A 24,230-nucleotide genomic window follows, 5' to 3' on the forward strand; every position below is an offset into this window, starting at 1 on the left:
GATCAATCCAAACCAGCCAACTTAAATTCTTAAACACAACCTTAGCCTATATTTTGGAGCATTAATATACTCCTTTTGGTTTGGTAGGAAAAAGAAAAAGAAAAAGAAAATTATAAAGGCTGTATCATGATCAAAGATGGTGATTTTGATAGTCATGATGATATCGATGTTAATGATAATGCCAGTAATTTGAAATTGTTTTTAATCTATTTCTGTTTCAGCATCATATACTTTTCCTACCGTCTTGAATGTGCAGCTAACCAGTTAAGGAGTTGTGTCAATAGGCATTCTGATTTTTCATAGTGACAGATGTTGGGATGTGGTTGGGCCATGAACTGCAAGAAATAAAAAAATAAATAAATAAAGAAAGCCTATTCATCAGGTACAAGATATATTAATTCCTGTTGATTACCAAATCTCAGTTTGTAAAGAGAGAAGGAATAGAAAATACCTAATTATGTTGCATATCATGCAGAGTCATCAGCTATAATGGTGATATGAGTGCCTTTGAGCCCATCCTCCACTGTTGAAATTTTGCTGTCTGCACCTACTTCATTGCAGTGGATGGTATGCCACATTGGCTGCTCTTGTTGAAACATCCTGCAGTTTAAATGCAAGTTAGAATGGTCTCTGAAGTGGAAATAATCTGCATGGCTCATGACTACCAATTAGAGCTTGTTCCTTCAAGATTTCTGCAGATTTCTAACATGTAATCACATAGCAATTAATTATAAAAATGCTCTCTAAATTTTGTGGAAGATTGGGCGATGCATGGGAATCAGAACTTACGGATGCTTGCAAAGCAATGGGCACTGAACTGTGACAACATACTTGCAAGTAGAAGCCTCTTTGATCGAACTAATTAAAACAGATGGCTCCGAGCACACAAACCTAACCTGCGATCACATAAGCATGCACATTTCAGAAAAAACCTACAGGTACTTCGTATCTTCTGTGGCGTTCTGACTATTCTGTACCTCTGTCTCTCGAGGTTGATTCGTCAAGTCACAAATAGTTCCATTTGTAAACTGATGAGCGTGATACCTGCAAAATTTCACAAGCAATCATTTACTAATCGTTGTGGTCCTATTCTTGATCAATTGGCTGAGTCAAATCCTAAAACTTTGTGTTGCCTATGGCTATGAAGAAACTATACCTTTGTGAGGCATCTTTAGAGCGAGGATCTTTTACTATGGAAAAATCAGACTGGTTCTGATTAAAATCAGCTGTTGCATCAGGGTCAAACATGCCCAAAATAAATTCTTGAACCACCTGCAACAATAATTCTTATTTCATTTTTGCAAATTGCAATTTAACAGAGCATCAAGGTGAAACTTTCTGATGAAAAAAATTACTGAAACACTGATGGTATATAGATTGATATTATGGGGCGAAAAGTATAACAGGATCTCTTTGTTCATACAGTCTCCAAGATAATCAAAACTTAAAAATATTCACTACATCAAATGAAATTGGTTCCAACAACAAAAGTATGACGTTATGGAGTTAATTTAAATCAGACGTGCCATATACTCCAGCCCTCTAAAAATTACCATAATGTTATCTTAAAATCAATCTATCTAAAAACCATGTTTGCTGGTTCAGCTGGATTTTTTTTCTGACACTGTTCCCTAATGTTGTATCCAATGCCTGCCACGAAAGCCCAATCAAGGACCACTAATACCATTTAAGTACATACCTCCTTGGGATCTTCATTATATATATATGTATATATATATATATATATATGTATATGTATGTATATATATATATGTATATGTATGTATATATATATACATAAATATATGTATACATATGTATACATATATATATGTATACATATATTTATATATACATATATATATATATAGAGAGAGAGAGAGATGGATAGATAGAGAGACACTTCCAAAGCCTCAAAATTAACAATATATCCTCGCCATCGGGCTCAATTAGTTAACCCTTGCTAAACTATAATAAAATGAGAAGTGCAACCAATGTTAAACTTTAAGAAATATTAATGGGTAAAAACAATCCTGTTGTCCACCTCCTCTCCCTCTTTTGATCCCTCTATAACCCTTCTCCCACTTAAATTCTAATAATGACCATCTGGTTTATTCCCTTCATCTCCGCTGCTCCCCCAATCCCCAAGTCGAGCCAACTCTAGTCCCTCCTTTTCTCGATCCTCCTTGGACCCTCTCCTTTTTCCCCTTCCAGTCCCCAAAACACCCAGGTAAAACTAATCTCTTCAATGCATCCATCTTCTCTGCTCCCTTCTCGTCATCTATCTTCTCTCTCTGCCAACTTATGCAAGTGAAAGCAAACATGTAACTGGATGCAAGGATGCCAACAAGAATCATAGGGATTGCTTTCAGTTCTAAGAGAAAAAGAAAGATGTGCTTTCCAAGTGTCAACTTAAACTCAACAGATATGAGAATCACAAAAACCAAGTGACTTTTAAGCAATGCAACTGGCAGGTGCCTGCTTATGGTTTCCTAGCTATAACAGAACCCACGAGAGAGGAAGCCAGTTTTAGTAAATAATGATATTCGTTAGGATTATGAGTAGAACTTGATGCATTTGACATTTTTACCATTTTCCACCTTGGCAGGAAGGTGGTGTTAAATGTCTCATAACCTCCTTAACAAAATGCAAAAACATACCTTCTCATCTTCCACATGAAGTTGTTTCACATGCTTCCGGAAACAAAATTCGTAAGTCCACCAACCTTCATGCTGAAAGACAGATAACTAAAGTGAGCAACACAGAAAAAAAAAATTCCCATCTACATAGCAGTCAAATCTCTTGTAAAAAGCATTACCCTGTAGAAGCATTTGTCATTTAGAATCTCAATCAACTCATCTGGAGTCTTAAACATGATTTTTCTCTCACTTTCTGTTATTATACTGCTTGAATTCTCTTGGGTGACCCTCAAATGTTTTGTTTCCTCGATTAAAGGTAAGAAACAATTGTAATTTCGACCCTCTTTATTTGACATCACAACTGCTTCCTGGCCATCTTTCTGCAGAACAATTCCATTGATTAAACTTTCATAACAAAATCTTATTTAAGCAAAGATTTTGAATATTCTTGTATAAATTTATGGAAAATTTTAATTTTTTAATTATATACATCAAAGTAATTTACAAAGACAAGCAGATGATATCTTATTTAAAAAATAAATAAATCTATGGTCAGTAGATAATGAAAAAGAAAGGCCATAAACTACTCTTAAGCTGCAGAATTAGAAATTTTGATGAACCAATGACATAGGCTAATTACAATGAAGATTTACTTTACTAATCAGGATCCACAAGATACAAATAGCCTATAACAACGATATTTGGACTTTTTTAGTCCTATTATTCATGAAAAAAGTGAACATGACAATAGACGGAATCTAATGGCCCAAAAGATTCCTCTCTATGATCTATAGCATACAAGCATCCAAGCCTATCAAATATATATATTGACACCAAGCATGCAAGTACAGACATATCCATCCAAATGCATCAATTAAATGGCATATCAGACATTTTAACATATTACCAATATCAATTTTAGACTGATTGTCAGACCAATATGGTCATGGCATGCTGGGCAATATACCATAACGAACCACTTGGTCTCATAAAAAAAAAAATAAAATATAAATACCAATTAGTATTGAGCCATATGATCCGGTATTGGTCCTTGGATGAACCAGTAAAAAGCAGTCAATACATACAAGTCCTAATAGCAGTTGAAACCTTGCCATTATCATCACTACTTAAAAGCTCTCCATTTTATGCATGTAAAACTTGTCGGTAGAACGACATAAACTGTATGTGTATAAAAAAATGACTTGAAACCTTGCCATTATCATCACTACTATAATAGCTCTCCATTTTATGCATGTAAAACTTGTAGATAGAACAACATAAACTGTATGTGTTTATAAAAAAAATGAATGTACGTGTTTCTTTAAGTACCTAGGAATATCATAATATCATTTGTATTACACCTTTATATATTCTGTGAAAGACCACAAATGCTTGTACGGTTACCAAACCTATCTGTATGCTTTACTAGCCATATGATAATTTATACAATTATATGCGGTAAATCTGATTTGATCTGCTATTCTCTACTTCAAAACTCACACATTACTTCATCTGAACTTTGCTCAACATGAGTCTGGTAAATTCCTATGTGCCAGATAGAACTACAGGCTATCTAACACGCTTAACGGATATAAAAAAGAATGTTCTGGGTGGAATAGATATAACTTAAATCCATATAACATGCTTACCGGATGAAAAGGAGAATGTTCTGGGTGGAACTCGACCTTGTACTTTGGTTCACGAGAACTCCTACCGAATCTCCCACCTATAGGCAACAGAAGAAAGAACAATAATTTAACAACAAAAACACACCCATTATTGGTTAAACCATTAGTGTTTACCATAAAATTCATGAATACACAAGTTATAGGCAAAAATTCATCCCAAAATGTAAAGATAGTCTGTTTTAAAAGAATTATGGTTATGACAAGAATATTATACAATTATCTGACAGTTTGAGATGTGATTTAGTGGAGGCATACAATCAAAACCATTATGACATAGCATGACTACTCAACCACTTGGCTGTTTGTTTAACTGGAACACTAAAATGCAACTTGATTAATATCTCAGAGGCTCTATGGAATATGTTTGGGCAACTAAAAAACATATATCTGTAACACAAACATCTCAACATGAGAAATTCTGCAAAAACATGATGAGTTATTTGCAACCGATCCTACCAGATGATCCCAGAATTTAAGGTTGCAGGTATGTTGCCTACGATGGAGAAGAATATTGGATGTAACCAACTCTTTACAGTCGTATTCTTCTCCAAAAATCCATTAACATATGGACTGAGGATGAAGGATAACATGATTATGTAATAAAAGAAAGGGTTTAAACACCAGTTTGGTAGTGGTTTTTGTAACCAACCAAACCACTATATCAGGGAGTATGATCGAAAATAATTTTAATAAAATAGATATTGACCGGTAGCAACCTATATGGTTCCATTATTAATCCTTGATCATCGGCCAACCAGTATCTGAGACTACATAAGAATACCATAGTTCCAATTAAATGATTGTTAACACTTGGTAAAATAGAACATTATAACTCAAATTAAAAGCATCAATTTAGTCCAACAGAATTTTGTCGAAGAGTTTGATTAGCACTTTAATTAGTTAAAGATACTGAGTTAAGCATCAAAAGGACTGTTGGATTGAGGCACATATGCATCTGATGCTTCTACACCTAAACTAGGTTGTACTGTAGTGGTTTCACATGCAATAACTAAAGCCTAAGATACTATGCTCTTTCTAGTGGACAATAAAAGATAGCAGAAAATACATGGAAAAAACCATAAAAAGAGTTAGATGGGATAGAACTGACAAATAAATGTCATTGTTACCATGTCAACATCAGGAATCTAGAAACATGTTAGGAAATGAGATCCTCAAACAATGATCACAAGAAAAAGAACGAGAAAGAAGTGGGTATGTACCTTAAGCTCTGCACGTTATGAGTCTAGAGATCTGAGGCTCTTTCTCTCTCTACTACTATTAAAGCTTAACCCTGTTAGTGCATCTAATTGTTACAATTTTGCATGTGAGTATTATCAAGCCTAATCATCTGATATAACACGGACTCATGGAAAATAGGGCACACAAAGACAAGGTGCTTGCTGACTCTTCATAGACCGATCTCAGAAGTGCGTGAGTGTCCTATTGGTTCTATTTGGTGCTCGAAACATCATATAAAAGCTCTTATGTGCTGCGCTACTCAACTTATTGATCATGTACTTGTTTATTTTCTGGTAGAAAGACTACCCATACATCTTATTGTACTTCCATTAACTGCACTTAACAGGGCATGAGCTTTTATAACATCACCAACAGGAAAATCACACAGTTCTTTCATTGTGATGGTGATCGCTGGATATCACGCTCAAGCAATTCCCACACAAATTGCAAGACTCGTTTATTGACATTGAAATGGAAAAACTGCTCCTTCAATGAAATCTTCTTGCATAATTCTTCCAAATTTAGGACAAAAAGCGACGCGTTTACAGATTCACTGCAAGAAACAACTTCTCTAGAGTAAATTTGGGTAGTCTTCTTAGGAGATGAAAAGATAAGATTAATGACATTACATGATTATAATGCTCATTAGATCCGACACAACGTTACGATTCATTGTCTAATCAACGATTCGCTTTTTTCGTTAATTTATGAGAGAAGCAATTTAGGAAGTATGCAGCTAACAGGTAAGACAATAGAAGTAGATTTGCTAACATCTTCTTCCGGTATACGATTGCATCTGAACTTAGACCTCTCGATTAAAGAAAAAGGGGGCCAGTATCGGACCGAGAACCCTTGCACAACCGAAATAGATCTCTTTAAGAAAGCCAGATCGATTCCTCCACAGATAGAGACGTTGACGATCGAATCGAGATCAGTAGTGCACTATAGATCTTAGAAGACTGAAGAAGAAAAGTGGCAGAAAAGAGAATACCAACCGGAATTCGCGAAGATTTGGTCGGCCAAAACGGAGCTGCGGAAGCTACCATCGAACAAATGGAGAAGAAGGCACAGGCCGCACAGGAATCTCACGAATCCCATCGATGAGAAAGCAAGCGACTCCGATCGCCGTCGCTGCGTTCGATCGTTTGTTTCCTCGATGGCCTCTCCGATGGTGAACTCTTCCGGGGTGGACCGGAAGTCGGTGACAACATCTGGGCTTAATGATAGTTCTAATTGGGCCCGGCTCGACACAAAACTCCGAACCGTCTTTGGGCCGGAATTTGGCGGTCTATTTTGTGATTGGATTCTGACTCGAATTTACGCAATGGAGGATTATATCTTCACTTAATAAAAAAAGAAAAAAAAGTCAAATTTAAAAGAAAAAAACATAGTTAATTTGAATTTCTCAAGTTTTGAGATATTTTTTCAACATAAGAATATTAAGAAATTACAAACAATAATTTTAGAGGAAAAGCCTCTACTACAAGATTGCTCCTCTGGGATTTGAATAATCAAGATTTGCATAGTAAAGATAATTATTTTTTATAAAAAAATAAAATATTATATATTGTCTTAATAGTTCTTTCTTGATCAATGATGTAGGTAGAATTGACAAACCAAGTTTGACATATGACATTAAGTCAAACCATGAGCAACCAATTAAGGCTTGAAGTAACACATCTCCTAAAGGAATATATTTACCATAATTTTAGACTGTAAAGTGATCTAAACAAGTTTTAGTGTTATCGTTATTTATTTTTTATAAAATGCACAACAAAAATTATTAAAAAATAAAAAAGAGAAAAGTAAAATACATCTCCTAAAAGAAATTTTCATGTATAAATAGGTAAGTTATTTTCATGACTTTGAACTTATCCTGCAAATTACAACACAATAATATTTGGGTGATGCCAAAGTTCACCGATGCATATAAAATATTTTTTCTATTGCTTAACTCATAAATATTTCTTTTTGTTTAGTCTTGCTGAATCATGAGGCAACATATTCATAATTGATTCATAGTATTATCTAAATAGTTATTATGTTCTAAGTAGTTATATGTATGTTTTAAGAAGTGACCCATGATCTAGTAGTTATAGGATAGTTCTTACACCTAACTCAATCATGAGTGACATGGTGAAGTGAGGTGGTTACCACTAAATCCTATAAATAAGATCATAGTTCATGAAGTAAGATAAATAATATACACTTGGGAATATCTTGTAAATATTTTATGTTAATCATCTTGTTTAAATACTACATTAGTTTTCTTGATCAAAAGGATTCTTTTTAATTACATCATAGTATCATGTTTTTATCATTTCCTTGCTCCTTCGTCTCCAATATTTATCACTTAACTTTGTATGGAATTGACTAAAAGATTTCACAGTAATTACACTGTGATCACTAACATGAAACCAACCTGAGAGAGAGAGAGAGAGAGAGAGGCGATGAACGCTAAGAAGTTTATGAACATATTTCTTTTCACCTCGATACTGAGATTGGATTGAGATAGTTAAAATATACAACAAAAACTCATCTGAATACAGTAGACGACTAACTTTTCATATTGTTTGCAGAACCACTGAATTCAACAGGAGTTGCCTATGCATGCAGAGGACTCATGCTGCCATTATACTCTCTCTCTCTCTCCCCTCCTGCGGTCGTGGCTGTATCTATCTTCGTTCATCGTCACGCCAGCGTTCTATCTCTATATATTCTCTCTACTGGTCTCTCTCACAGTCCGCTTCTAAATCGTTTTCCCATGACTGCTGCTGACTTCTCACGTACAGCAACAGTACATGGCCATGAATGATTGAATCTTTATTCGGCAGGAGGAAGAGAAAGGGGTGCGCGTCCATTGATTGGCTGTCCCGGTCTGGGCCCCACAACGTCAAAGTGGTCGCCTTAAACTCTGACGTGCACGTCTATTACTACAGGCGGCGATACCCTCGCAAGCTTGATCTCACTTCTCCCTGTGGGCCCCGCGTGCGCGGCAGAAATTTAGGTGGGTATCGTTGATGAGTACGAGATTCGTATGTGCGTTGTGCTTTTAAGGCCGGGTCCCGCCCCTTTCGACACAACTAACTAACCTCCATCTGGGGAGGGGCCCTGCGGGACCCGCGCCTGCCAACCCCGAACCCCGGCTCCGATTGAGCTAAGCGTCCACGCAACACATGCGTTGGTGGGGCCCTTCCCTCTTTTTCAGTCAAACACGAAACAGCGAGGTGACAAGGGCGGACGTGAGAGGCGACAACTCGCGTTCGGTGTTTGTGCTGTGCAGGTGATCTGCCGGGACCGCACCAGGTTAGGGTACGAGCTCCTGAAGAACACCGTAACCGATGCGGCTCTCGCTCGCGGGCGGGAGGGAATATCCCACGGCCAAGATTCCTTCTTTGATGCGAATCAAACGGATATCATCCCACCACTGGCGAAGGGAAAGCATCATTCCAGGATCTAATCAAAGGGACGCTCGGCAAATCATTGTTTTGTGCCTTTATGATTCGTACCCGCAACCTAGTCGCCGGGAGTCGTATATGGTTCGCTTACGCCCTCTATATTACTCACGACTCGGGTTGTCGTCCTCCGCCGGCGGCCTCTGACACATGCTCTCTGTTCGCCTTTGATATTACCGCGCCTACCTTTCGCCAACTATGGTGATGTCGGTGGTGTCGCCGCGGCGGTCGATACGGGAGGCGGTGCTGCACGGGGTGCTCGCCTACTACGGGGGCGGCGGCGGAGGAGGCGGAGGCCACCACCACCCGCGGCGGTGCTCGTTCTACGCGGGCGTACCGGAAGGGGACGAGGCGGCGGCTACGGCCTGGGGGAAGGAGAACGAGGAGGAGGAGGGCGCCGTGGAGCTGGTCCAGCTCGGGGCGGACCGGCCCAAGAACGTGCTCGTGCTCATGAGCGACACCGGCGGGGGCCACCGCGCCTCCGCCGAGGCCATCCGCGACGCCTTCAGCCTCGAGTTTGGGGATGAGTACCGGGTCCGTGTTCCTTTAGTCCTAACGCATGCAACTCTCGCCTCTGCTGTCTTCTCGGACTCGTTCTCGTGCTCTCATCAACCCATCGACTTTGCTGGTCTCCGTCCCACTGCGATCTGAGCTTTTAGCACCACCATCATCAAAATTCTGATTTCTAATTGTTGAATTCCCTTCTGTGGTTCCAATTCGAACGAGTATATACTGCTCGAACATTGTTGAATCCGATGCATCACAAAGGCAGGATTTTTCTGGTTCAGTGAACAATTTGGCCAGAACAGAGAGTTCCTTCGTTTTGTTTTAGGATTAACTCCACCTTGTTTGAAATGCCAGGTTTTTGTGAAGGATTTGGGGAAAGAGCATGCCGGTTGGCCGCTAAACAACATGGAGAGGACCTACAAGTTCTTGGTCAAGCATGTCCAGCTCTGGAAGGTGGCCTTCCATGGCACCTCCCCTCGCTGGGTCCATTGCTTGTATCTTGCAGCCCTTGCTTCCTTCTATGCCAAGTATATTCTTTCTCTCTCATCTTCTTCTTCCTCTTAATTTTTGTCTGGATTCACTACATCAGTGGTGTCTTTGTGCTGTGGTCTGATACCCTATTCGGTCCTTTAGTTGGATTTTGATTGCTTCAGTTCTTATGTGGATTTGCTATTATTTCCATCTAAATTGTTGTCGATCCTACTACCAAATTGTTTACCAATTTGAAGGATAAATTACTGCCAAAGTTTTCATTTCCAAACAATATATGTTGGAAAGAGTAGAAATTATTCTAGTCCTTACCACAAGTTCAAAAATTGGAGTGCAGGGAAGTTGAGGCTGGTCTAATGAAGTACAAGCCTGACATAATTATAAGTGTTCATCCCCTCATGCAGCACATACCTCTATGGGTGCTCAAATGGCAGAAGCTCCAAAAGAGAGTGGTTTTTGTTACTGTGATCACAGACCTCAATACCTGCCACCCCACATGGTGAATTCAGATCTTACTCCTTTGGATCTCAGCTTGCCATTCTTATTTTGCTTTTTGTGTCAATTGTATCGGATGGTGCTAACTCTTGCATTTCGATCGATATGTGATAAATTAGTCTATGAATTTTCTTCTAGGTTCCATGATCATGTGACCAGATGCTATTGCCCCTCAGAGGAGGTGTCCAAGAGAGCCATGCTGAAAGGATTAGAGCCTTCTCAGATCCGTGTCTTTGGTTTGCCTATTCGGCCATCCTTCTGTCGTGCAGTTCTAAATAAGGTTTGTCTCTTTGAGGGAATTTTAGATCTTTGGATTTACCACTTCTGAAGAGAAAAATGCATGCATACAGGGTGATCTGAGAGAAGAGCTGGAAATGGACCTTCAATTACCTGCTGTGCTATTAATGGGAGGTGGAGAGGGAATGGGTCCAGTCAAGGAGACTGCAATTGCTCTTGAAGAAGCTCTCTTTGATGCAAGTCTCGGCAAACCTATTGGACAGATTGTCATCATATGTGGGCGTAATCACTTTCTGCACTCCACATTGCTGTCGATCGATTGGAAGGTTCCTGTGAAGGTATCACTTTTCTTGCATCAAACACTGTTTCCACTTGCATTAGTACGCAACCAATGATGGTAAGCTATGATTGCAGATACAAGGATTTGTGACACAGATGGAGAAATGGATGGGGGCCTGTGATTGCATAATAACAAAAGTATGCGGCTTTACTAACCTCTGATTCGGTCTGCTTTTGATCTTTAGCTTATACATGTTATTGTTTTCAGGCTGGACCAGGCACAATAGCAGAGGCTCTAATAAGGGGACTTCCAATTATCCTAAATGATTTCATTCCTGGGCAGGTGAGGGCAGACTTCTTATGATCTTGAAGATGTGTTTTGCCTTTGACATTCTTGAACTAATGACAAACCTACGACGATACAAGAAGCCTAAATGTATCTGATTCATGACTATCAGGTCATGTGTATCTGAGAAGTTCTGATCAAATAACCTAATGGCAATGAATTAGGTAGAAGAAAAAGCTATTGAAGAAGACTAAGACAAACACTAGCAAGTTAATGTGATTGGTGTTGATATAACTGTGATGATAGCATAGACATCCAGTCTCTACACTGATGCTTGGCTGAGTTGCCATGTTCTGCATGTCTTACAAGTCTTATGATGCTTGCATCTGGATTTGCCCTTGCAGGAAGTTGGAAACATACCTTATGTTGTAGACAATGGAGCAGGAGTGTTCTCTGACAACCCAAAGGAGACAGCCAGCCTTGTTGCTCGATGGTTTAGCTCCGACCGGGAGGAACTGAAGGAGTTATCTCAGAATGCACTCAAACTAGCACAACCAAATGCAGTGTTCGATATCGTGAGAGACATCCATGAGCTGGTGCAGCAGCAGGGACCGATGGCTCGTATCACCTATTCTTTGAATTCATCAGTCTCTTATCCGATATAGAATGTAACTGGCACATTTGGTAGACTAGCTGTATTCCATGGAAGCTTCACTAGTGTGATGATGCACAGGTAGAACTGATTCTTTGGCCTGGAGTGGCTCCCCTGTATCAAATCCATCATGTAGATGATTGTAATTTCTTTCAGTTCTTAATTGAAATTTCTTGGTCCTTGTAATGATCTTGTTAGATTTGAGCAGTCTTTTCCTTTTATTTTGCCTCTTTAATCTTTGATATTTTTTGTTTTTGGGTATGTTTTTGAGTTTGTTATTAACCGGGACTGGATTGGATTTGAGAGGATCCTATCCAACTAATACTTATACCACTCCATGTCTCAACCGTTGGATGATGCCTATACGCCATGATCTTTGGATAACGATGGTCCGATCGGAATCAGATGTGTGGAATCATTGGAAGGGATCCTAACCAGAGGCATGCTTTGGCCCACGGCACGGCCAATGAGGCACTTCCACGTCATCACTATTTTTCGTGGTTTTGTCCTGGGGTCTGCTTCGGCCGAGACGGGCGTATAAAGACCGTGGAAGACGGGCAGAAATCGAGCTGCATCGCTTTCCTCTCGCCATGGAGGAAGAAGAAAGAGTGGAGCAGGTGATGAGCGAGGTGCACCTCGGATGCCCGCCACACTTCTCCGGCCCCTACGTCTCCCACTTCACCGTCTCCCTACCCCCAACACCTAACCGTAACCAACGAGTCCCTCGTACATTTTTTTTATGACAGATTACAATTCTATCACGCATTTCGTCATACAGTTTGTTGGCATGGCTTCCACTGTTGCATAAAATCCTATTGATTCTTCGTAGTTCTTTTCTTTCTTCTTGCACACCTCCATATGATACTTTTATTGTACTCTGCCGTTCTTTTCTTTATATATAATTGTGATCGACAAGTTTGGTTAGGCAGACCGACCACAGAAACTTCTTGGAAAACAGTGGAGTGGAAAAGTGATCTTTTTTATGTTCCAATTTGTTAACATACTCTGTATGGAGCAAGTGCAATTTTTGAACTTTATATGCAATCAAAAGCATAGAGTTCTTTTGACGAAGTTTGTAGGGTTTCAAGAAACTACGTTTTCTTCTATCCATCCAAATTTATGATGCAATAGTCTTATAGATATCCAGATGTTGTATCTACGACTTTGTACTATCTTACAATTGGTAATAATCTATTATTGGAGTCACATGACTCGTCTGAAACCTGAAGTTTTCAATGAATTAGTAGTCAATTTTGAAGTTCACTTTGTGATATTAACTCAAAATCCACGAAACTCTTATTCTGTCACTTCTAAGAATGTGAAGGGAGTTGGCGCAGGCGCTCGAAAGATGGAGGACTTGGTGTTCATTGCTTTGATGCCAGGTATCTTCTACAAAACAGGGGTTGCGTGGGTAGCGATATCTTATCTTCTAGCTGTAGTTTCATCTCTGAAACAAGAGTCCTCTTTCAGTGGTATAGAAATTTTTAGATCTAACAGAGATTGACTTGGAGGTCAACTCAATAAGATGTTAGGAGGATAAAGTCCAAAAGCATCACCTTGGGGATAAGATGAGGCTGAGGAGACGTGAGATGATCCACTGTGAAATCCAGGCAACACAAAGAAACCTTTCTCAAACCAGACAATATCTTCTTTTTCGTAGATATAAAAATGGAAATGCACATCTATGGACAGTTGTAAGTGCATAAGTAGGTGAAAACAAGTTGTAGCATTGAATCAAGAGAAATGGAGAAAGGACACATTATTTGAGATCCTCCTTTCTGGGAGTGAAAGAAATGTTCATTAGTACTCACAGCAATAACTTTGGCCAGTTAACTGATCTTTGATTTTCTTTAAGTCAGTGTTGTGGCCCAGTCTTTGATTTTTTGGTCCATTGCTGCTAACGTTGTTGACATCAAAGGGCAATCTATGGTTTGCAAGGATAATCAAATCGATGTTTCAAATTGCTCAAGGAACAAGAAACCGAAAATGGATTGCACCATATCAAACAAGTTTATTTTGTGCAAAGTTCTATGCAATAAGAATGGCAGAAAATCAAGGAGAATGTATCTTTCTTGTGTGGATTCCCATATACAGGTTGAAAAGAGTAGTGATAACAAAGAGTTGGAAATAATCAAATTTCTAACTTGAAAGAGACAATTTGGGTAAGTGATGTCTCTTATGTTTTCCTTTTGCAAGCATTCTTTAATAGTAGAATGAGTAAGACATATGTGACTGTTTGTGGATCCCCCTCACAGAACCCTTTGTAAAATATGCTTCACTTATATAATGCATAGTGTTACAAATGATCAAAAAATTAACATGAACTTGATCGGAGGAAATATGGAACTGTATATCATTGTTGGTTCATCTTTAAAAGCATGCGTTAACTTAAGCATAAAGATTTTCATGCTACATTTTGTTGGCTTAATCACAAAATAGACATCCTTTGGTTTCTAACACTTCCCAAGTTTTCGCTTATCAAATGATACATTCTGGGTAAAGGTTCTGGTGATCGATTCCAAGTGGAAGCATCTTCTAAAGAAATGGTTAGCTTGGAGACTCATGATGATCATTCTCCAAAGAGAAAAATCAGATGTTCCTGTAAGTGTTAGCACATTAACTTTGATTTACATGGACATGTCTTGCATGTGATGATGAATCTGATTCTGATGCTTGGTTGAACATAAAGATTCCCAATCTAGCGCTCAGTTCCCTCAGGAAGATACTTCAGATGAATCTCTTAGTTTGGATAAGGATGGTGATCTTGTTCTAACTCGGCGAAAGAGTCATATTAGTAAGTATGAGCTGCTTTTGTTATAAGGGTTCTGCATGTTTAAAATGCTTTCACAAATTCCATGGGAGTGCATAGAGTTATTTTTTTGCTTACAATTTAATTATTCATACAACTGACAAAGAGAAATGCAATTTAATGGCGTGAAAATTAACTGGACTTATAATAAGAAACAAAATGTTTATTTATATTCACATGTTTTGGTTTTCGTCATAATATTTTTGTTGCTTCCTTCAAAAAATGTTTACATGTAGCTACAGATCTCTTGCTACCCCCATCCTTTCGTTCAGTATCGCCAAAATGTAACCATTGCTTGTCTGTTTTTTTTTCTTAAAACATAATCTTCTTTCAGATATTTTTATCTTATTTATGATATTCCACCCCCCACATGAATGCACACAAGAAAATAAAAATCATCCGACCCAACTTCCAGCTATTCTTCCTTTATGGTTAACACAAGCCAATGAAACTGCAGTGCCAGGAAGGCAGAGTTTCTGTGGCTAAAATATGCTTTTACTCATGTTGAAATGAAACTCAGAGGAACATTTTCTCTATATTGTTGGCTGAAAATTCTTTTCTGGAAAATCATTAATTAATTATGAAATAATTGGCTTATTTCTTGGTCACTTTCTTCACATAATTTGGGATTTTTACTTGTTTGCAGATGGATGTCTGAGTTTTGGTTTGACCATCCAACATACTATTACGTCATCACTACTTGAAGTTGGATTGCAAGTAATGTCTAATTTAGGCTTTTCTTTCATTATTGCCTTTGTGTTTTCTTAATTGTTATATTTTCCTATGGTTTTCAGGTATGGAAGGCAGCACTTGTATTAACCGATTTTATCATGCATAAAAGTTTCACCTCATCTGACTTGAATGATGTCACCGCAATAGAGCTTGGTGCCGGAACAGGTTGCCCATAATTCTTGTAAAGTCCAATTGGTTTTATGGAGTTTGAAAATTGTGCTTGTATACTTGAGACTTCATTCTATAACTTGAACTGAAAGATGAGTACTTTTATTGTTTTAATTTACTTCCAATGTTGACCAGGTTTGGTTGGTATAGCACTTGCAAGAGTTGCTAAGACAGTCTACATAACAGGTGCCTCATTTATTTGCACTGAAATCCTATGAAGTGTTGTTATCAGTTATCTACTAAAATATTTTAAATACCAAGATAAAAGTTTGTTCATGTTTCCACACTGCACATACATTCACATATTTTTACATGTGCATTGAGGAGTTCACACTGCTTGCAGATAGAGGAGTTCACATCCTAGATAATTGTGACACAAACACTCATATCAACTCTAGCCTGCTTAAGTTTCGTGAAAACTCTGTTCGTGTAAGGGAGCTTGATTGGAAGGAATCCTGGCCCCCCCCCAGTATCACTGCTGATTTGCCATCTCAACATAGGTGATTTCCAGCTTGTTTATGGAATTAATACCAATACATGATCGATCCATTCTGTTGAGTTTACCCTTTCAATTTTTACGGTCTTATGTTTTTCATTTTAAAGAAAATATTTCTTGTTTTCTTCATTGAGGATATCATTCTTATCCATCTTGCATAATGATTTGATGTCCTCAAGTTAGTAAGATCATTTCCCTGATGTTTTCTCAATTCTTTTTAGTGCATAATCAACTACTTTCCTGACAGCTTTATTCTTATAGTGAATCCCATTATCTGGCTATTATGCATTGCATCCTAGGTCATCCAAGTCGAGATACTTGTGGGCATCTTTGGAGATTGAGGAGGCCGAGAATGCAACAGTCCTCTTAGCAGCTGATGTGATATATAGCGATGAACTGACTGACTCATTCTTCAGCATGGTTGAAAAGTTACTGTCAAGAGGTTCTCGAAAGGTAATCTTAGCATAAGATAATGATCTTATAGCAAGATAACACTTCAAAAATATTATAAACAGAAAAGCGGGGAGAAACTTGCATTTGTTGAGTCAGATTTTCTTATGATCGACATTAGGTCTTGTACTTGGCCTTGGAGAAGCGATATAACTTCAGCATGGATGAACTTGATGTTGTTGCTAATGGTTATTCTCATTTTCGGAGCTTTTTCGTTGAGGACGAAGGTCCAATCCACAACAGAAGATTCGTTGTTTGTGGCAATACTATCTCACATTCTCATTTCTGTTTTTTTGTTCTTTTTGATCCTGGGTGGCAGATCATGCAGAACATATCGATGGACTGCGGCCTGGTTTTCTTGGCAAGCAGATTGATCTTGCAGAGATTCCCCAGTACATAAGAGAGTATGAAAGAGGAAAAGATCTTGAGCTGTGGAAGATTACATACTGTAGAAATTGATGCAGATAGTCTATCTTCCTCATGAAACATTGTCATTCACTTTGTTCTTCAACACTGTAATGCACATTGGTGGTGAAGTTTGTTCTTCATATTCATGTGTGTTCTACTTTTGACAGCTGAAAGTATTTAGACGTATCTTCTGATGGTATTTGCACAAACATTGAGCCAAATGAGTGGCATGGCATTTGCCTAAGTTTAGGTGATGATATGGGGACATGACATGGAGGCAGTCTGACATGTGATAACTACTTAGTCAACATATTAGTTGGATCTCAAAAGTCGATCTCAGTTGCTTTCAAACTCAATCCACACATCGAACATCTAGAATTTGACTACTCCTTGCGACTCCCAACATAGTAGATGAGAGAACCTTCATCTGCTTATATCAAAAGAGAAACAAAATAAAATCAAAAAGTGAAAAGATATCAAACTGAAAATTAAAGATAAAACAATCTTGATTATAGACACTTAAATAATGATTCAATACACTTAACAAAAAAGGTGCGATGCTCAATACACTTAAACAATGATTCAACATAAAGGGTAAAAAAATTAAATTTATATCATTTAAATATTAAAAATATTAAAAATATATTTTAAGGGCTTAAAATATTTTTAAAAAAGCCATTTAAGTATTTGTAAATTATTCTAAAGGTTTTAAAAAAATTTAATTTTTTTTAAAATAGAATATGTGGTGTATTGTTTAAACTTCCAAAAACATTATAATCTAATTTAAAAATAATGTTACTCTAAGTCTAAAAATTTTAATTAAAACTTTAAAATACATTTTTTTTTTATAATATTCAAGTATATTTTGATAGAAAGTGGTTTTAAACTTATCTTAATTGGATAAAATTTTGAAAAACACAAATTCAATTTTTAAAGATTGAAAATTAGTAAAAGTGTTCACTTTAAAGGTTTAAAAATAATGAAAAAGATCATTTTAGGTAAGTCATTTTCAAGGTTAATTTAAAATTTTAGAAACTTTTTTAAAAAAGATGAATTTCACTATCAAAGTTTTTTTGGATATAATATTCAAATTTTTTATATAGAATTGTAAAAATATAATCCTTTAACTAATTTTCGGTCCTTAAAAATTGAATATGTGCTTTTTTAATTTTATGCAATTTAAGATAATCTTTATAACCATTTTTTTATATAGAAAAAGCTCGAAAATACCCATATTTTTGAATTTTTCAATCTTATAATTTTTTTGACTTGTTATAGTGTTTTGGCGGTTTGATCACCATGACACAAACAATGTAAAACCAACTTGAAAACATTGTATAAAAGTTAAATGGAATCAAAACATATTGAAAGCCACTTGACATATTATACTATGATTCAAATAATTATTTATAATAGTTTATAAATAAAAAATTAACTTACTATGATGCTATAGTCATCATAATAAAAATAATATAAAAACAATAAATAAATTAAATAGACTCGTAACCTTTATAAACGTAACCACAATATGGTGTCATTTATTTATTATGTTTTTATCGAAGAACTCAAAACATTATAAACAAAATAAGTGAGACAGATAAAAATATTATAATAATTTTAAATTGATAAAAAAAACGAATACAAAAATTTGACAAAATTTTTTTGAGATATATTTTAATTATTTTTAAAGTTAAAAATATTATTTCGGAAAAAAAATAAAATGAGGGGTATATATATATATATATATATATATATATATATATATATATATATATATATATATATATATATATATATATATATATATATATATATATATATATATATATATGAATCGCTGTGGGTCCGTCGGATTGCGATAGGGTTTAGTTCGAATTGGAAGCGGAGTGAGCCAGAGAGCGACGGGAGCGGCGACGATGGCGGTCGAGAACGGCGACGGAGGGATGGGAAATGCCACTTCGGAGGCGGCGGACGCGGAAGTGGAGAGGCTGGAAGCAGAGGACGAGGAAATTGTGGGGGATTCCCCACCTTCGGGGATGGAGCAGCGGAGGGCAGGGAGGGAGGACGAGGAGGGCGCCGGCGACGGAGTAGATGGCGGCGGTGAACGGCGGAAGCAGATGGCGATCCACCCGTTGGAACACTCTTGGACTTTCTGGTTCGACAATCCCTCAGGGAAATCCAAACAGGTCGCTTGGGGCAGTTCCATCCGACCCGTCCACACCTTCTCCACTGTCGAAGATTTCTGGGGGTAATCTGTCTTTCCTCGTTAGAAATGTGCATCATTGTATTGTATCAGAAGCTGTCCTTTATGTTCTGTTTAACCAGATAATATGTTGCTACGGTTTGTAAGGAAGGTTCCTGTTGTCGTCTTCAAGCCATCGTGGTTGTTCTTGGGATGTTTGGTTTCAAACTAGAAATGGGGAAGCACAAGATTTCTTGGATCACCAATTAGATAAAACATAGCTGAGAATTGCTTTGTTGACAAATTATTTCTAGAGAGCATCTTGCCTATTTGTTGAGAAAAATATTCAAAAACTTACGCTATTCTGATTGATTGATGGCATACATTTTCACTTGAAGAATCTTCTTTAGTTTTTTAAATCTTTAGGGTGTTCCTTAAGTGAAGTAATTTTGGTGAAGGTGGGCTGTTTAAATTTTCCTTCGCGTCCTTCTTTGTTGGGTTTTGACCACAGAATGTGCCAAAAAGGTTCGTCCACTGGGGCTGGCATGAGCAAGTCTACATTAGTGTTTGGGATTTTGATCTCTCTTAGAAAATGTAGTTGAATGGGATACCCTTTTTGGTTTATATGTTATTTAGCCTCCTATGTCTCTAGCCATGGATTCTTCTGTAAATCTGACCTTAATTTGTAAAGAAAAATCTAAACAGGTATTGAAAAGAAAGTTTAGGTTCTTTCTTTCCATGTTTGCTAGAGCACTATCTATATTAATACAATTTAGAGTCTGTCTCCATATTTGAGTTAAAGAAAATATTTGTGGGCTTTTAACTTATAGAAAATGAGAAGTGGACATTAAAGAAACAACTTCGAATTAGATGTTTATTTTAGAGATATCCTAAAAAAAGGCCTTTTTTGTTGATAAGCAAGCATTATAGATGTAATTGCCAAATAAAACATTGAGAAAATAAAGGTATTTGGAAAAACAAAGAGCTAATAGAATGCAGTGAAGAAATGTTGTGAAATTTGTCTAGGCTTAATGATGTCCTTGAGTTCATGGAGCCAAAGTCACTGTCATATGCTTGGCCATATCAATTATGTCTTCATTTATCTGTACAAACTACACACCACAGAGATTTATTTTCTTCATATAAGATAATAGAGGAATGTGTGCCTGCCAAATGACATCTTCCAAGAGCAAATTATTTTAATGCATCCTTTTCTAAAATTATGGTAACTGGAGTAAGAAACAATTTTCTCCACTGGTAAGGTTCGCTTATATGCTGAGTCTTTGTTTGTAGACTGTCATAATGAAACAGGATTGCAGCTCAGAGTTTATAATTTATTTAGATATTCTCTTTTTTGGGGGGGGACTTTCACTTGTCTGGTACATGGAGGACAACATTTTCTATACCATATTGTGTGTACAGGCTTCTTCTGTAGTTCTGTTTGAAATTGCATATATGGACAAGATTATTACTAGTTTATGGTGCATTATGTCAAGTACTATGATTTGTTGTTCTTTTTAATGTTTGAGTAATCTTTTGGATTTATATTTAATAATTGACTCAGCCACATATAATATAGTCGAACAACTCGTGTGAATGATGATCAGACATAGTTTTGGAGCCATTGATTAGCTACATAATCGACTTGGTTTAGTTAGGCTTAAAACATTAATTTTTAAATTGCAGCAAAACTTTGATGCATTAATTGGCTGCTTGATTCTATGGTCCACATCTTTTTGAAATTTCAAAATTTCAGTCTTCTTTTGTTGGTTTTTTATGGAACTAAAATCTAGGACAATTATAATAGGATTGGAATTAAAGTTTCTTTTTCTTTTTTATGATGTTTCAGGAAGGAAAATGTTCTTTCATATTTCAGTAGGTTCATTAATTATAGTTAATTGACAAGCATTTTTAAGGTTCAGGATTTGTAAACAATGATCCTATGGTGTTTCTGTGCGTTTAACTGATTAATGCATCTTTATTTTCCATATCTGATGAGTAACACTCTAAAAGATGTTATTCAAATGGCTGATCTTCTGATTTACTCAATTATGACCTTCAAATTTCACCTAAAACTAGAATGATGGTTAAGATGGAAATGCAGGGTATGGTAGCTTCAAGTGGTGAGGTTATGTCGTATCTGACTTGATCTCGTGCTTTTGTTTTGAGAGTGTTGAAAATAATTTAATCTCTAAGAGCTTGCTTGGGATACTCATATTTAATGCTTTGTATCTATAGAAACTAAATACATTCACAAACGCTTGAGGATGAAATTTGTTTAGTATAACATTCTCATTATTATCTCCAAATTGTTTGGATCAATGTTGGATTTCTACATAGAATTTCTATTTATATGAGTCTTGAGGAAAAATATAGCTGACTGCATGATTGTAGTTCATTGTCTGACCCAGGAACATAGACTGTTGAAAATTAATCATCCAAGCGGCACGTTTTTCTGCTTTACCATAAATGCATAACATAAGGTTCAAATGGGGGTTGCACATGTCTCTGAATTTCTGTGTAGTGTGCTTTTTTTTTCTTGCTTGCTTCTTCCTTTCTCATTGAATTTGGATTCAATGCATGTTATGGAGATATATAGCATATTGTTATGTGAAATAATGTCTTTGGTTGACTTTATATTAAAATTTTAAGGATTTTAGTTGTTGCCATACCTTGTTATGGGGAATTATTAACTCATTAGATCTTGTTACCTGGCTGAGCAAAAACCTCATGAGTAATTTTGGCTATAGCACTTTATAATATTTTAGTGGTTTTCTATTTCAGACGTTCCCTTTTCTTGTTTTCTCTACTTTGTTGTATAGAGTACTTCGTTGCATATTTTAGATAAACTGAGAGAAGTGAAGATTTTGAATGAAGTCCTGGGTTACTTTGTTGTCTTTTATATGTTATAGGTCATTATGCAGGATATATAAATCAAACATGTTATCTATAAGATTCATGCATATATTGTTCCAAATTTGGTTCATATTCTGAGAGGAGAGTCGTTGCTCTTTTACATAAAATTCTATGCCAAAGAATGATTTATAAGCTACACTTTCCTTTTCTGGCTTCCTTTGCCTTCGCATGCTGATGTGTTGAAGGTCTTTCTGTTGTCCTTTTGATTTAGTTTTTGCCTCCAAATGCTCTATTACGCTATTGGAACTTGATGGTTTATTTTTGGGCTTGTTCTCTTCAGTCTCTACAATAATATAAATCGTCCCAGCAAGTTGGCTATTGGAGCAGACTTCCATTGCTTCAAATATGGAATAGAGCCCAAGTGGGAGGACCCTGTATGTGCCAATGGAGGAAAATGGACACTGAGCTGCTCTAGAGGAAAAGTTGATAATTTATGGTTACACACTGTATGCCTCTCTTTATGGTTGTCTATTATGGTCTAGACTACTTAGTGGCCTTATTCAAATTTCAACCATCTTTTCCTGTATTTTCTAGTTGTTGGCTATGATTGGCGAGCAATTTGACCATGGTGATTATATTTGTGGGGCAGTTGTGAATGTACGAGCTAAGCAGGAAAAAATTTCCATCTGGACTAGAAATGGTCTAGATGCAGCTGCTCAGGTAAACACTCAATCACCTATAGGTATTGCAATCTCATTTCGTGGGTTTTCTATCATATCATTGTGTAAATTTTAATCATTAGGAAACATAGCTATTTTCTTTAGTCTCGTGATTGATTGCTTAGACCAGCTCAACAATATGTATATCAGTTACTTTACAAGTGTCATCATATCCCCGAGTGGCGGGTCTGTTGGTGTGGCTGCTTAACCTAAGATGGCACAAACTATAACAAAGTTTCCACGTACTACATGATCAACATAAAAAATAGAGGTGTTAGTGTATCCATCTTGTCAAGAAGTTGTTTTGCCATCTCTCTGACATAGAAACAGTTTCGAAGCCAGTAAAACTTTATTATTCACATGGTGTTTGTGAAATAATGTTTGTATCTTGAGGTTAATCGTGTTACAGCTCCTCTTAGATTTATATTGTTATTTTTTGAACATAGGTAGACTTAATTTGTTTTACACCAGTATGTTTTGAATCGTATCTACTTTGAAAATGACCTGTTCCAGAATCTGGTGGCTCCAAGTTCAACTTTGTCACTCACTATGTCATGAATCTCTTTCTGCCTCATTTAGTGTTTCTGAATCCATGTTGTGCACCATTTTTGTAGACAAGCATTGGGAGGCAATGGAAGGAGCATTTGGATTACAACGAGACCATTGGCTTTATTCTTCATGTGAGTGCATTGATCTATGCCGAGTTTGTTTCACTTTATCCTCGAAAGAGGATATCAAATATTCACATCAGATGACCATGTTCCTTATTTTTTACAGGATGACGCAAAAAAACATGATAGATTTGCCAAGAGTACATATCAAGTATGATTATCATGACAGGGAACCATGGCCGACAGTTCCTACAGATGATAGAGGGTGCTTCTGGATCGAAGAATTCATTTTGCTGAAAGACATCACAGATTTTTACACTGTTCAGCTTCTATTACTAATTTCGAGTGAACTAATAGTGCTTTTGGAACTGCTGATCATGTTTTTAATCGGGTGATGCATCGACGACATTGTGATGCATGACAACCGTGATATGTTGCATCATATCATTCCGCTTACATCCATTCCATTTTCATTTGTGAAGCTTGGCCACCTTTGTGTTTGTTGTAGAAGAAACTTATCCTTGTTTGCACTCTTTAACATCGTTGTGTTCGGATACAAAGAATAATCGAGTCCTAAGGTCCGTCGTATCGTATCGTACCGAAGTTTCGACCCGGGCTTGGTATGGTATGGTACGAGTGTACCGATCGGTACACTGAGGTGTACCGAGCGGTACATCTGATTTTATCGATTTATCCCTCTAAAATACTTAAAAATTAGAAAAAAAAAGTTAGGATAGTGTTTTCAAGTTACAAATATATACCTCTTGATTAAAAAATGAATACATACCTCTTAGGTTCGAAAAGTTAGGATAGTCTAATTATTCTCTAATTAA

At 36.9% G+C, this 24,230-nt stretch overlaps 4 protein-coding genes across 5 annotated transcripts; 3 read left to right on the top strand and 1 right to left on the bottom strand.

Annotated features, from left to right (window-relative positions):
• Nucleotides 1-127: 127 nt before the first annotated feature.
• Nucleotides 128-6,782, bottom strand: LOC135647854 (protein OS-9 homolog). The gene is made up of 9 exons (XM_065165722.1): nucleotides 6,562-6,782; nucleotides 4,289-4,365; nucleotides 2,819-3,019; nucleotides 2,661-2,732; nucleotides 1,157-1,272; nucleotides 978-1,044; nucleotides 790-896; nucleotides 452-600; nucleotides 128-335 (listed from the first exon to the last, which is right to left on the bottom strand). The coding sequence occupies exons 1-8, from the start codon at nucleotides 6,662-6,664 to the stop codon at nucleotides 468-470; spliced, it is 876 nt and encodes a 291-aa protein (XP_065021794.1). The 5' UTR covers nucleotides 6,665-6,782; the 3' UTR covers nucleotides 128-335; nucleotides 452-467.
• A 2,252-nt stretch (nucleotides 6,783-9,034) lies between these two features.
• LOC103981301 (probable monogalactosyldiacylglycerol synthase 3, chloroplastic) lies at nucleotides 9,035-12,152 on the top strand. Its single transcript, XM_009397980.3, has 8 exons — nucleotides 9,035-9,555; nucleotides 9,883-10,055; nucleotides 10,355-10,516; nucleotides 10,651-10,792; nucleotides 10,863-11,087; nucleotides 11,164-11,226; nucleotides 11,297-11,371; nucleotides 11,719-12,152. The coding sequence occupies exons 1-8, from the start codon at nucleotides 9,220-9,222 to the stop codon at nucleotides 11,977-11,979; spliced, it is 1,437 nt and encodes a 478-aa protein (XP_009396255.2). The 5' UTR covers nucleotides 9,035-9,219; the 3' UTR covers nucleotides 11,980-12,152.
• A 375-nt stretch (nucleotides 12,153-12,527) lies between these two features.
• Nucleotides 12,528-17,175, top strand: LOC103981302 (uncharacterized). Of its 2 annotated transcripts, XM_009397981.3 has the most exons (10): nucleotides 12,528-12,674; nucleotides 14,469-14,567; nucleotides 14,656-14,760; nucleotides 15,422-15,492; nucleotides 15,570-15,672; nucleotides 15,811-15,861; nucleotides 16,019-16,175; nucleotides 16,471-16,624; nucleotides 16,743-16,848; nucleotides 16,941-17,175. In XM_009397981.3, exons 1-10 carry the CDS (start codon nucleotides 12,557-12,559, stop codon nucleotides 17,078-17,080), a joined length of 1,104 nt encoding a protein of 367 aa, XP_009396256.2. In that variant the 5' UTR covers nucleotides 12,528-12,556; the 3' UTR covers nucleotides 17,081-17,175. The 2 variants fall into 2 exon arrangements, with proteins under 2 accessions (XP_009396256.2, XP_018680128.2); XM_018824583.2 differs by lacking the exon at nucleotides 16,743-16,848.
• Nucleotides 17,176-18,885: 1,710 nt separating this feature from the next.
• On the top strand, nucleotides 18,886-23,921 carry LOC135647895 (eukaryotic translation initiation factor 4E-1-like). Its single transcript, XM_065165724.1, has 5 exons — nucleotides 18,886-19,277; nucleotides 22,408-22,573; nucleotides 22,662-22,787; nucleotides 23,401-23,466; nucleotides 23,564-23,921. Exons 1-5 carry the CDS (start codon nucleotides 18,946-18,948, stop codon nucleotides 23,612-23,614), a joined length of 741 nt encoding a protein of 246 aa, XP_065021796.1. The 5' UTR covers nucleotides 18,886-18,945; the 3' UTR covers nucleotides 23,615-23,921.
• The last annotated feature ends 309 nt before the right edge of the window (nucleotides 23,922-24,230 follow it).

This window comes from Musa acuminata, chromosome BXJ1-4 (genome assembly GCF_036884655.1).
Source record: "Musa acuminata AAA Group cultivar baxijiao chromosome BXJ1-4, Cavendish_Baxijiao_AAA, whole genome shotgun sequence".
Taxonomy (NCBI): Eukaryota; Viridiplantae; Streptophyta; class Magnoliopsida; order Zingiberales; family Musaceae; genus Musa; species Musa acuminata.